This window comes from Pelodiscus sinensis, chromosome 20 (assembly GCF_049634645.1).
Source record: "Pelodiscus sinensis isolate JC-2024 chromosome 20, ASM4963464v1, whole genome shotgun sequence".
Classification (NCBI taxonomy): domain Eukaryota; kingdom Metazoa; phylum Chordata; order Testudines; family Trionychidae; genus Pelodiscus; species Pelodiscus sinensis.
Genome location: NC_134730.1, coordinates 22,783,430 through 22,797,904, shown reverse-complemented (window position 1 = coordinate 22,797,904; position 14,475 = coordinate 22,783,430). Strand labels below are relative to the sequence as shown.

At 43.0% G+C, this 14,475-nt stretch overlaps 1 protein-coding gene across 7 annotated transcripts in view; it reads right to left on the bottom strand.

Moving 5' to 3' along the window:
- The window catches only part of AXIN2 (axin 2), a 31,725-nt gene extending 17,682 nt beyond the window's left edge, over positions 1-14,043 (bottom strand). For 2 of the 7 annotated variants that reach the window (XM_014569320.3, XM_014569328.3), the window contains exons 1-3: positions 12,858-13,238; positions 10,713-11,672; positions 4,242-4,421 (exon numbers count right to left, since the gene is read on the bottom strand). In XM_014569320.3, coding sequence (XP_014424806.2) covers positions 4,242-4,421; positions 10,713-11,536 — 1,004 coding nt within the window. In that variant the 5' untranslated portion in view covers positions 11,537-11,672; positions 12,858-13,238. Of the gene's footprint in view, positions 1-4,241; positions 4,422-10,712; positions 11,673-12,857; positions 13,239-13,631 lie in introns of those variants that run through there. The other 5 variants (XM_014569324.3, XM_006110565.4, XM_014569333.3 and 2 more) reach the window with 5 other exon arrangements.
- Positions 14,044-14,475: the final 432 nt, after the last annotated feature.

The following is a 14,475-nucleotide window of genomic DNA, read 5'->3' as shown; positions in this document are numbered from 1 at the left end:
GAGCAGACAACTGAGGACGCTGGCTTGGAAACAAATATACAAACATCTCTCTAGCCATGGTCAGGCTCATTTCACAGCCACAACGAGGGGCCTGCAGGTGGAAGGCAGCAAAGGGATAGGGTGTGGGGCGCATATGGCATGGATGACTGCAGAAAAGGTACGGAAAAGAGGATAGCATAATGAGCCAGGAAGAAGAAGGAGGCCCAATTCTGACCTCTCTTCAATGCATTTACACAGGAGTCAGGATCAGCTTCTTGCTCGCTTCATCAGGAGAATTTTGCAGCTAGTAACAAGGGGGGCAAGATACAGTTTTTAGGAAAGGAAAGACATTTCATTCAGCTGGGAACTTAGTAGCCTGGAAAGAGTCAGGACTTGTAAAGACAGAAGAGAGACAATTTTATAGTTGGTTTGATGTCTGCTTTTTAAATGTAGGTCTTCTACATAAAATGAGGCACCAGGATGATGCCAGGTTTAGGGGGGAAACAAGAATGGGCAATCACTTATTACAGGCAAGACATGCAGCTGGTGTGGGGAGTTTACAGCCTGCTCGGGTGCAATAAGAAAAAGATATTACAGAAAAATCTGAAGCTGAAATGTGTATAGGCCACAATGACAACTAGAAAGTGCCTTTTATTTTAAAGGGCTAGGCTCTGCCAGATGTTATAGTGCATAGCAGAAGATTACTATTTGGAGCGAGGAGGGGGTGTTTTGTTTTGTTTTTTTTAAACAGAGTTCCTCAAATAGGCCATTTCAACATAACCTTCTTCTCTTTCTCCAGCAGTAAACATTTGCACTCACATTTCTTGGCTACTAAAAGCTGTGGGCTGAAGAGCTACAGAGTTTAGGCACTAAATAGTATAGTTTAATTATAAACATTTCAGCTAACCAGCCTGGTGGAAAGCCAATCTCTTTCTGGGGGAAACACTAGTTTGAAATCTTCTTTCCAGTCAGCTGCCATTTAAACTGAGCCAATTATCTTAGCCTTTTGACTCAGATGTGCCTGACCTAACCTGAATGTAGTTTTACTGCTGCTTTGAAATATCAGACTCATGCGCATATGCATTCACTCCCATCTTCATTTGGCAATGGCTCTGAAACAAGCCTCTGATCTTGCCAACATCAAAAGCCTGGTTTGTAAGATAAGGTAATATTTGAAGTTCGCTCAGCAGCATTCCCCTGTGTCCAAAGTAAATCCATAAATAAGATATAAGCAAATAAAAAAAATCCCCTTTCCTCTTCTCCCTCCCCCAATCAAGAGAGAGAAATTTGCATGATGCTTTGTGACTATTACAAAATTAATGTTTTTTAAATGTCAAGGAGACGTTTAAACTAAAACCACGAAGTATGTATTGTTTGGCAATTTTACCTACAGTTACAATTCAGTAGAAGATTTTTTTTTTTTTTAAATCATAGCTCACTTTGCTGGTATGACTGACATGGAGTTTAATGGGACATATTCTGCTCTTCAGTTTACATTTGTATAAATAGGGAGTAACTCCATTAGAAGCTGATTTCCATTTACACTGATTTAATAGTAAAAAGTTAGTCTTGTTTTAAAGAGGGAGAGCTACATACTTGCAGCAAGACAGACACCATGACTTGCTCGTGACAATGGCGAGACTGCGCTCAGCAAAACGTTTTAGAAAGACTTCAGATTCTCTAGCAAAGTCCATTTTCTACCCAATCCAGGGAAGAGAAGAAAACCAGTCCCAGAAGTTGTATGCAGGTTCCATGACAATATTGGCAATAGCTGCTGAGGTTTCTGGAGAGGCAGTTTTACTTACATCAGGCCTGTGCTAATTGTGTATGTTAGCTAGTCTACCTCCCTGTGCATACGTGTGCACGCACAAACATTCTAGAGAGAAAAACAAAATACCCCCTACACTCCCTTCCCCTCATTACTCCCAGGAGTCAGGCCATTCCCACCCCCACAGACTAAGTGTGGCTAGAGAGAGAAACCAGCACTCAATAGTTCGGGGACTGGCTCCGTTTGTAACAGGAATTCTCTCTCCTAGGTTTGTCTCTTAACACCCATGTAAACCTTCTGCATTCTATTGAAATACACACATGCCCCCTCCTCTCTCATTGCTCTCCCCCCGGCCCCCAAAAAAAACTTGAAGCTCCCAGCAGTTTAATGAGCCAAGCTTCCCCAAGCTCCTCACAGTCTGCACTCACTATTGTTATGGCAGGAAAAAACAGCCAAGCTCCTTTCATGCACTGCTTTATGGGGAGCTCCTATTCACTTGTTCAAGTAAATTTCAAAGCAGCCTGCTACCCTCTTATCCCCTCTAAGCTCCCCTAGACTAACAATAGGCTGAAAGCGATTCAGTTAAGCCTTTCATCCACCATGCACTTTATTTCTCACTCAGTGCTCTCATCTGTATAAGGCCTACAATTGGCATTGCTGTGAAGAGAGGGTATAATCCTAGCCCTGTGAATCCCAAGTGACCGTACATTGGTCCAGAAATGACTAACCCAATGAATGCTCTGTTGACACATGATCACATACAACCAGAGCCAGTAAGAATAAAGAAGTCACCCTATGATTCAGCTCTTTTATTTAATGCCAATATTGTTCAATAAGAGAACCCGGTGGGACAACAAGCTATGTTTTCCAGAATATCAGTTCAAAACACACATGTGCATTTAAAAAAAAAATGCACTTGTTTGTGGAGCTAGGATTTTGTTGTTATAAACCCCCCCCCCCCCCCACTCTGTTTTCCATTAAAGTGTGAGCACATAATTATGAAGCAGACGGAGGACTTTAAAAAGCCAGCAAGCGGGTCTTTGGGGGAAAAAAAATATACAGTATACACCTCCAACAGAGACACTGAAGGAGTGGCATTCATGAGATGAATGTGCTGAATACACCATTTTATTTAGCAAACACACATCTTTTCCAGAAAACGTGGTCTGTTTCGTTGGTGTGACCTGCACTTAAATACACTGCCTGTCATCAGAGGCCCTGGAGGTGCTTTATAGCTACTAATGAATTAAGTCTCACTACACCTCCATGAGGAAAGACAAGTACCCCCATTTTAGAGGATCAGCAACTTGCCCAAGGCTATCCAGCAAATTGTGTCAGAGCCCAGATCTCATGATACTCAAGCTTGGTCTTTAACCATTGGCCCATCCTTCCTCTCCTCCACAGGCTCCTAAGACTCTTGACATTTTAATCCAGACAGCTCATTTCAAACAATTCTCTGAAGGATCATAATGTGCAGCTATTGTCCCTGCAGGTCAGTAACCCTGTTGGTGTGGATTCTGACATTATTGGTGAATCCCAGTGACAGAAAGCAATTAATGTAGAAAGTTTTTTGGGGTGTGTGTGGGGGGTGTTATGATGCTTACACCCTAAAGGATGCTTGGCTTTCAAACAAAAGGTGTGATGAAATACAAATACATTCTATGTGTTAGTAGCAGTGTTTCTATTTTTTCAGCATATGGGAGAACCTGTTTGCTTGCCCAGTTAGGCTATGTCTACACTGTGATGCTATTTCAGGATACCAGAGGGAAAACTGGTGTTGGCACAGGGGGAGGGGAGATGGGACTCAAACCCACCGCTCTGCACTCCCAAGGCAAATGCCCTATCCACTAGGCCACTCCAGAACTGACCTTCAGGGCATCCCTTGTCTTGCCTTCCTAATGCCAGAGCCTGCTCCATTCCTGGGAAGTTGGGTATCCCAAAATAGCTAACCCGCATCTTAACAGCATGCCCATTATTTCAAAATATAACGGGCTCGCTATTCCAATATCTCTGTAAACCTCGTTCCACAAGGAGTAAGGGACATTTCAGAATAGCGGGTTATTTCAAAATGACAAAATAAGCTATTTCAAAATGGACTCAAAGTACACTACACAATTTGCATAGCTCAAGTTGAGTAACTTATTTTGAGCAACAGGTGCTGTGCAGACAGACCCTTAGAGATTAAAATGAGAACTGGTGAAAAGAAGCAAAACCAATAACAAACCAAAAGGGATGAGCCACCCATCACGGTTACTACAGCCAATAGACTGTGTCAAATGAGTAGATAGGAGAGCCATCAGCAATACTTCTGGATGGCTGAAGACTCCTCTTAGTGTCTTAGGATTTCAGTTCCCGCAGGCCTCATGTCCAATGGGAAGTGGAAGCAACATTAAGAGTATAGAACTATCCCTCCTTGCAAGTCATTGTGGGACATCAGCAGAGTTAGTTTTCAAGAAGCAAACTCCAAAGGACCTCGCTAAAGAGGAATACTTACACGCTGCTGTCCGTCATTGACATGGAATCATCGGTCAGCGCATCGCTAGATATTTCGCTATCATTTGCGCTAGTTGCTGGGGCAAAAACATAGCCAGAATTCACATGGTATGGATTAATAGGATCACTCCTCTTGAATGACCTAAGGACAAGCAAAATAGGGGTCGAGTTATTTTTACATCTGGAAAAAAAAAAAAGGACAGAACATTAGTGTCATACTCCTGTAAGTGTGCACATAAGACACAAAGAATGGCTTTAAAACTATTCATCTACTGTTTTGCATCCATCACGCTCTCAGAATGCTTAAGCTCTTGCCGCCCACAAGAAGTTTATCTTGACAGCTAACATGAATTTAGGCTGGTCCAGAACTACCCAGTCACCAACCACACAAACACTAACATCAGCAAGCTAGCGGCTGCGTACTGTTAACCTAAGTTTTTCAGCACACTTAAGGGATTTGGGTTTCTCAAGTGTAGGTCTACACCACTGTACAAAGCTCAGGCACTAAGTTCTCAGAGCCACGGAGTGGTACTTTGGTGGGAGAGATAAAAATAGAGTTAGTCACTCAGGTCCACGCTCTGTCTCTACACTGCATGTTCTTAGCTCCAAAGCCCTAGTCAGCTGACCCATGCCAGCCTCAGCCATCCTGTAGGACTTTACATACCCAACATCTCATTTTCAAAAATGACTCGAGTCCTGATTTTTAAAGGTATTTAGGTGCCTGAAGATACAAATAGGCACCTACTGACATGTTCAAAAGCATGCTTCTGAGATCACAAGCACCTAAATATTAAAAATCTGACCCCCAGGGCACTGAAAGTCATTAGGACCAAAGCTACTACATGCGTAAGTCTCTTCTGAAAATAGGACTTTGGTGCATTTGAAAAATGTACTGCCTCTCCTTTCAGGCATCAGAGATAACTGACCACAACCACTGACATCTGACCAGCTTTAGAATTACAGTACTAATAAATAATATGCATTTATACAAGCCAGCTTAACAATAGGATCTCAAATGGCTCTTACAAAGGTGAGTGCCTTGGTGTCCTCTTTACAAAGAGGGAAACTAAAATGCCAACTTTCAGGAGCACTCTAACTTTCAGTGCCCGTCATTTTGGGAACACCTTGGAGGTGCCAAGGACTGTATTTTAGAGCAGTTCTGAACACTCAGTGCCAATTAAGATCCATGCACCAGGAGAGAGGGATGGATGAAAAGCCTTAGGGGTGTCAAACTGGGTATCCCAGAGTGGAGAAATCAAGAATTATCAGACACTTCTGAAAAGTTTGATCTGCATTACAGAGCCAGGTAAAGGCCCCCCAGGTACCCTCACCCCCTAGCCGGTGGAGAATGTTTCAACCCAACCAATTCCAAGTTTTAAGAGTTTAAAATTCATTTACAAGTCTTTCAATCTGTGGGAAATAGTCTGTGCCAAGGGGTTTTAAAGTGAGTTTTTTTCCAGATATATATTTGTTTATACATAAATGCAGGTCTTGGCTGTTCCGCTTTTGAGTTTGTGTATCAAAGCAGAACCTCATTATCTGATAAGGTCTGCTGATTTTAATAATTAGGGTCACTTACACTGCACTTGGGGCCTCGGGAACAGGATCACATGCTCCACAGGTTTTAAAATGGGCTTTCAAACTCCCCACCCCCACACCACCGCTTCTGGGATTGGAGGAGGCCAGCTTGATTTAAGTGAGCAGCACAGCTGTCTTAATGGAAAGCAGCACTTCCCCTCCCGCTAGTATCTCTAGTCCCTTTGTTTCATTTGCCCCTGTTACCCACTTTCGACCTCTTCAGTGGTCTTAACTCACTTCTCTCACACACAAGTTCCCCCTACTCCCCTGCTGTGTTGCATTCCTCTGTTTCACTAGCAAGGGGAAAACATGAGCCTTTGCAAAGGCTTAAGCAAAGGGGGTGGGGGAAGGAGGAGGATTGGCCCCTATGCTAAAAGAGCCCTACTGCAAACAGCATGACTGAAGTTGTAGGCCCCCGGTTCAGAGTGGAGCTTTGCAGGAGGCCTTGCTGCACAGAGTCAGGTATTTAGGCCCAGCTGGGATTACATTCTTTTCCAAAGCATGCAAAGTCATTTCAATGGGAAGATCAAGACTTTTTTTTTTACGTTAAAAAAATAGAAGATAGTCAGGAATGCCACAGGAAAGAAGGCAAGTCTTAAAGATAAATTCATTCCACATGCCGATGAAAGTCAAGTTTTCCTATCACAAAGAAGAAGAAAAAAAGTGTCCTTTTAAAATAAATACTGCTCTCCTGATAATATAAGTTTGCTTATAAGGTACCACTGACATACTTTAGGCCAGTGTTAGTTTTTGGTAGCAAACAGAAAGGCTGAAGCCTCTACTTTTTATCACTCTACTTGAAGCTGTTTAATGTCTTGCTTCCACAAAACCCAGACCCATTAGGGTTATTATTGTAAAGTATTTGGTTTCAAGATGCTCACCATATGTACTAAGCAATCCTGCTTTTAAGTGAGTCTTAAGTACCTTCCTTTTATTTCATGTTCCGTGTTGCCATTTAATCATGCTAATACAGAAGCAATTAATCATTTGACAGTTTACACTGCAACCTTATTTTTAAAAAAAAAATCAGTGGTGCTATCTAATCACTTTATAGAAAGATGGCTCAGAGTGTGTGTGTCATCTCTCTAAATTCAGCTTTTAACCTACCCTATACCAACAAAGTATTGTGAGTACTCCAAAACTGACCCTCTCTATCCCAAAGATACAATTTCAACAGTGGTTCAGCATAATTAACATCACTTTCAGAACTTGGTTTAATTTAAAACACACACATACACTTTTTACTTTATCTTTAATCATCTTACTTTAAAAGAGGGCAGAAAAAGTTTCAGAATAGCTCCATCCAGAAATTCCCACATTCTTTAAGAAAACTGATTAGGGCTGGGGTTTTTACACGATCAACTTTTTAAAAACTTGACCACACTACAGTAATTACACCCAGATGCATCAAGTTGCCTTGAAGGATTTTAAATTCCTATGGAAACTGGAGGTCTCTGATGCAGATTCTGCACACACAAAAATCTTCAAACTCAATATGCAAAGTGTTTTCAGCTGTCAGGTAGCAGTTGCTCCAGAGCTGAGCGTCAGAGGCAGTGTGATGTTTCTCAGACTATTCTTATCTTGATGAGATGACACACATTATGTAGTGCTCTATACATTATGCTAGGCAATGGGGGGGAAAAGTCACAATGGGATTACAATGCAACTAGAATTAATGGGGCCCTTTTCTGGACCCCCGTTACAACTATGCCATGTAAAAGCATGTTTGATCAGCACGTGCACACAGTCAACCCTGAAATAAAAAGCAGTCTGGTAGTTAAAACCACAGACTGACTGATACACTGAGAAAGAAATCCTCAAGCAGTGTTTTTCAAGACAAGACTGAATCTTACTAAATATTTTACTGACACAACCGTCACCGGACAATCAGGGGTAAAAAAAAACCCCTAAAATATATATTTTAGCAAAACTATGTTAATCACAGCTTCCATGCTCTAACTGTGGAACACTGCTTCAAGCATAGCTTTACAATGGCATCATTTACTTTGATAATTGAAGCCAAACTTGGCTTCAATAACTTCACACAAAATGAGCTCCATCAGCCTCTTTCAAAGGACAGGAAGCACACTTTGAGCCAGTAGAGAGCCATCTGCTAGCCCCAACTTATAAAGCAAGGCCAATCTCACTGATGTTAGAACAGAGAACTTAATGGGAGGCAGATGAGTCCACCTTGGATTGAATAACAATATATTATATAGAAAGGCAGCATTCTAAAGGCAGGAGAAACGCTCCATGCACACAAAAACACATACATGATGAATTCAGAACCAAATATAAATAAAATAATTGGGCGGATTCTCTCTCACATTCTTAGGTCCAACATAAATTCAGTGGCTTGAGGGCCGCGAGCACAAGCCAGTAGATACACATCTCATACGTCTAAAAAAAAAGTAGTGTTTCTAAGGAGGAGGGAAATCTGAAACAAGCTCAGTATATATATATATATATATATATATATATATATATATATATATATATATCCATCAGGTGCCCACATATATAACCAATACTTAATACACCCCAAATTCCATTTTTTCAAACTTTTCAGTATAGCTAGGTAAGACAAAAATAGGATTCAATTGAAATGCATTAGGAGACGGTGGCAGATGTAGGTAGCTAAGATACAGACTGCTTTGAAAACCTGAACTGCTGTGAACACACAGCATTTCTGAATGTGTGTGACACATGCACACCAGGAGGTGTGGTTTGGCCAGCAGCCAATGAAGGCTCTTCTTTATCAAGCTCCAAGTCCAATCCTAAATGCAGTGAGTAGTGAATTGTGATGAGACAACTCATCCACTCCACGCACTCCTCAGCCACCAGTGTGTGTGTGTGTGCGCGCGCGCGCAGCCTCCCCTCCTCCCCCTGCCCCACCACACACACCTTTGAACAACTACAACTTAGAGGAGGAGGGAAAACACAGTTTCCTGGCTTTTGGATGGAGAAGACTCTCTGCTTGACCTCCCATCTCTGCATTCTCCATGGAGTCAAGAGATCGTGATTCAAAAGCTATTGGACATGCAAGAGAAGGTGATCAAAGCAAACAGCACTGCCTCACCTCCTGGGGGCAGATTTGACATCTAAGTAGAAAAGAGTAAAAATAAAAAAATACACTCCACTCAACAGAGCTGCAATCTCAAGGAACAAGGGCCATCAGTATTCCTAGCCAGGAAGACAACACTGGTCATGGTTATGATTTATGAAAAAAAATTCTCTTGAGCCAGAAGCAATACAATGTTAAATCCACTCCCAAGGAGGCAATGAATTCCAAGAGACCAAAAGATAGAGAACATCACAGCTGAGGGACAAGCAGCAGGGTTCAATCCTGGAGAACCAGTAGATGTGGAGCCATGATGCTCATGCAAGGGGAGGAGTGTTCACAGCACTCCCCACAAACAGGCTACTGGTAGGACTTGAGACCTGCCAACTCCCCTGAATGGAGGAGCTGGACAGCCCCCTCTTCGAGACCAGCTTTTTGAGCAAAGAGACCAAGAGCCAAATACTGCTCTCAATTACACCAATATAAGATTGTGTTACTCCATAGATGTCAAGGAGGAGTCACTCCAGATTTACACTGAATTAATCCCACAGTCCCTGGATCCACTTTGCACACCACAGCACCAGGAAAGGCCACACTGCTGCAGCCTCTCTGAAGGTCAGGGAAGGAACACAGAGGTGCCCTACAGCCACCTTCCTCTCAGAGGCAGAATACCTCTGAATTAGAAGCCGGAAGCCCTCTAATGTCCATGAATCACAGAAAAGGCTCTCAAAATTCCTGTAAACCAGATGTCAACCCGTTTCCACAGTGAAAAACAAACTCCTTGTGCATCTGGGCTAGCAGACAGAGTATGCAAGGGAAAGCACATCACTTTAATGGAAAAGGTGGGGGAGAAGGGATGTGGGAAGAAAAGTAAGTTTTCAGAAGACTATTTTGCCCATCAGTTGGACTATGATCATGGTCACTCTATAAGGGGCTACTTGTTCCCCTCCCCCACCTTTTCAAGAAAGCATACAGCAAAAAACAGGGACTTGGGATCACAGAAATGTATCTGCCTAAGTACCTAATTAAGACTTTGCCTCTGGTGTGCATAACAGATACTACACACTCTACACTTGGTATTAAGACACAGATCCAGCCTTTAGTAAGTTTAACTTCAAGCACACAGCCTTCAAGAGAACACCAGACCTACTATAACACTGCACCTGGAATGGCTACCATAGCCCCAAGTACTTGCTCCTATGTTCTTCTGCTCTTATGTATATTGACTCAAAGCCATCTGGAATGGCTTTTGCATGATACCAATAATGAACTTGAAGACTGTAGTACACATACAAACTTTGTGTGTGTCTTACTATGCAGTCAGTGCATACATTTCCTGCTCCATCACTACACAATTGCATCCCATGGAACCAATCCACTTAAGCACCGGTTAGTGGCGAAATGGGTGAAACGTTAGTTCATTATTCATATGCCTCTCTGGAGGCTCTTTACAGTTACATATAAAATGTTTGCAGGTTGCTGCCATAAGTGTCCAAAGATACATTTGCTATGAAGTGTTTGTTGTAGAAGAACTGGAAGAGCCAATAAGCTTTGACAGCACAAGGTAGTGCTTTTTCTTCTCTACAGAAAAGAGCAATAAAAAAAAACAAAATAAATACCTGAATATTTAAAGTAGAGATAAGCATCTATGTTGATTCCACCAATAGATGCCTAACCAATTAGACCATTTTAAAAACTTTTTTTTTTTTTTGGCGTATGTTGCATCCTGTTTTAAAACCATCTGAGACTGAATGCCCACTTCTTCCTTTCAAAGTGGAATAGTCTCAAAGTCCTTAAAAAGGTTTTTTTTTAAATTCCAGTGTGTTTTCTTACCTGTATCCATTCTCAGCTGTTTCCGTAGCTCTGACATTTGCTGTAACCCTTAAAGTCTTGCTGGATAGTCCAACAACAGAAGGCAAGATTTTGTTTTTCAAGTCCACACAGCTCCATTCTTCTTCTTCATTCAAGGTTGGGAGATAGCCACAGACCACTTTTAAGCTCCCCAGTCCATTGCTGTTCATATAAGCAGGATTCTCTCCCCCACTCCTTACATATTCGAGGTATATATCAGAAGTTAAGAACATCTGGTAAGCATTTTCCTCCATCACCGTCTGAATTTCAGTCTGTGCTTGATCAAACATGATAGAATCGATCTGCTGCTTCTTGATACTATCTCTTATATAGGTCTTAGTGGCAGGCTTCAGCTGCTTGGAAACAATGCTGTTGTTCTCTATGTACCTTTTGTATATAGCTTTGGCGACTCTTAAAGTTTTGGTATCCTTAAGGTCCATCTGCCTGAAGCCATTGCAGGCAAACCAGAAGTCTAAGGTATCCACACATTTCTCTCTTTCCAGGAAGGTCCGGAAAAGATGGGCACCATCTTGGTCCCCCAATAAGGAATGCAAGGATTTGGTCCATCTTGCCAGAGGGGAGTCTGGGGATGCACTGCCTTCTGGCTCTCCGAGACCATCCTCATTCCTCCTGGGGTTGGAAGAAATTGACATGGCCTTGATGCTTTGGCTTTTCATGGCAAACGAGCATGCAGGCTGTTGGCATGGTGTGTGTCCTTCTTCCCCTGGCACAGGGGGGCGGGGGGCGTCTTCCCGAAAGCTGCTACTGGGGTCCGGAAGGTGAGTCAGCAACACAGCACTGCTCATGGCTCCACAAATTCTTCTGGTAGGGTTTTTCTGCCTCCCTTAAGGTCCTCAGTAATCTGTGTGTGTGTGTGTGAGTGCCTGTGTGTGTGTGTGCGCCTCTCTCTCAAGTCAGCAGGAGATCCTCTGAGCCTCCTCTCTGGAAAAAAAAAGAGAAAAGAAAAGAGTATTGATCTAATCAAAACCAGATCCACCCAACATCAAAGACAAAAAGTAAACAGGCTTTTCAACTCTTCACATTCAAAAAAAGAAAAAAAAGAAAAAAAAGCAACGCAGCTATCTACAGTGTTAATCAAAAGTATCAGATATGCTTTTCTGAACTCTGGGCACACTTTTAACTGGGGGTGGGGGGATTTCAAAGAAAAAGAATTAACCCTTCACTGAATACACTGCATATATAATCACAACACAAATCCTGTCTCCAGTGAAGACACCCCTCTTTAAAAAAATATAGGTAACCATCTCCCCTTGACAGCATCATCAGACACAAACTTGGCTCTGTTTTACTATCTGCAGGAGAAACTAGTTTTGCGCACGCACACAACAACAAAAAATCCACCCCTCCCGCCTGAATTTTGCCTCTTTTTTGTAGATAACTCAAGGCAGGAACAAGACGTGCTTTCCTCGGCATCTGGTTTCCATTTTACCCCCTCTCCTCTCACTCCTTAAAAATTTAGATTATGATCACCAGAAGCCCTTCTAGCACAATGCTGTTCTGGAACGGCACGTTCAGAAAGAAAAAAATTGGGGGAAAAATCGCTACAATGTTTCATTAAAAAAAACAGTTGACTCATTTCAGAAGTTAACTAACATCTTTAAAAAAAAGCTCCCATGGATTAGGTTAAGTTGAGCACATGCACTTGTTAAAAAGTTTGAAAGAGAGAGGAAAAATAATCACCCACCCCTTTGCCTCCAAAGACTGACTCACTAGTGACTTTTTTATTAGAACAAGTTTCCATCATTAGAAGGTAAATGCGAAACTCACTAAATCTTGCTATGGATTTTTTTATTTAAAAAAATCAATAAAAAAGTAAACAGTAAGGTTGCAGATTTAAAAGCTTCTCTACCGTTTTAATAAAACTTGCTTCCATCCAATAAAGAGCTGGTTTAATGAGCATGTGAAAGGCTCTCAAACTAATCAGAAAACGTGAACTCAGTTCCTAGTTTTACCCCCCCCCCCCGCCGCTGCTGCACAAACCCAAGCAGAAATTCACACACAAGCAGTTCAATGTGTCAACCCTATTATCATCAGTCAGACTTGCAAGATCGAGCCCTGTTTGCAGAAAAGGAAGAGAAAGTGCCTCCCCCCTTGTCTATAATGTACCTGAATGCTGCAAGCATCCCGTGCCCGGGTTTTCATCTCCTCCAAGCTCAACCCTCTGCTCCCCACCTTAGAGCAAAAAGAAACACACCCAGCCACCCCTCCTGCAAGCAAACACCAAAAAATAAAAGAGAGATCCTCCAAAAATAAAAACTAAAGAAGAGGGGAAAAAACAATCCAGGAGGCGCCAAGCCCTCAAAGGACAATCCTGCCAAATAATAATAAAAAAAACCTGCTCCAGAAATGGCGACGGGCTGAGAAATGAGAGGTTGGAAAGAGATCTTAGAGAGAGAGAGTCCTAAGCTACTTGCTTCCTTCGAATCCTGTGCCACAACTGACCCCTAACTAAGCGTGCAGCGCTCTTTGGAGTTCACAGGGGGTGTTGAGGGATGTGGGAGGGGGATGGAGGAGGAGAAAGGGGGGGGGGGAGAGGAGAGAAATCTCATTCTCACCACATCCACCTTTAACAAAAATGCATCCTGCTAGGTCTGCCTCTCTCCCGCCCCCCATGCCCATAAAATAAAAGCCTCCCCTCTTGCAAAAAAGGGAAAATAAAGACTCCGAGATCTCGATTTTGCAACATAATTCAAAAATAAAATAAACCCCACTCTGGTTTCAAGCCCAGCCTTGCTTGCCCATAGCTAGCACATAAATAGCTTTCCTTAAAACTTCAAAGCCCCAGCGAAGAGCACATCAAAGCGACCCGGAGAGGGAGAAGCGGGGGGTGGGGGAGGAAGGCAAGCGCTAGGATCACACACACATTCTTTTGCAACTTACCATTGATCCTCAGTAGTTTTCTCTGCACCGCCGCCGGTCCGTTCCTCCTTAAAACAGCCCCCCGGCCCTTTTCCACCAAAAGTATCCGCAATGTTGCACCGATTGCCCCCCCACCCCTATATTTTCTTCTTCCTCCTCCTCCTCTCTGGCTTTGCAATAGCATCTGAGAGCATTGGACGAAACTGGGGGGGGGGGGTGTACGGAATGTATGAGTAAAAGCAACAGAGTTCAGCGTGATCCTCTCCTTCTACCAACAACCGCCCCCCCCTTGTAAAAAAATACAAAAGATCGGAGCCCTCGCCTCCTTCTCCTGACCCCCCACCCCCCCTTCTTTCAACTCAGGTCCTGTTTCAAGCAGTCATTCCATGCACCAAATGTCCTCCGGGCTATTCCAACAAACACTGAGCTGTGGGTTTAACTGTGCACATCAAAGTGAAGAACCGAGAGAACGGTCCTGCAAGGGAGATAAGCGCCTTGCTGCAACACCTACTCCCCCCCCCTCCAAGCCCCCCCACCACCCTCACACACGTCTTCCTCTTGCACCATCTCGGGGCCGCCTAGCACGCAGCTCGAGTGCATGCTTGTTCAAAGGAGGGTTTTTATGCTTTTGCTTCTTTTTTTAATGGAAGCTTTTAGACTGGGAATTTTTTTTTTCATCTCTGGAGTTGCTACTAAGTTGCCAGGACCTTATCAAAGAGAAACAATCTCCAGCCAACTCCCCCAGGCTTTGGAACGTCAGAAGTAAGTGATCCTGCCGCCCCAATCGTATTATCCCTGCATTTCTCCCGGTGCCTTAAAGGGACAGGCAACCCCTCTTTTAACCCTTTCCATGCTCAATCCGCCT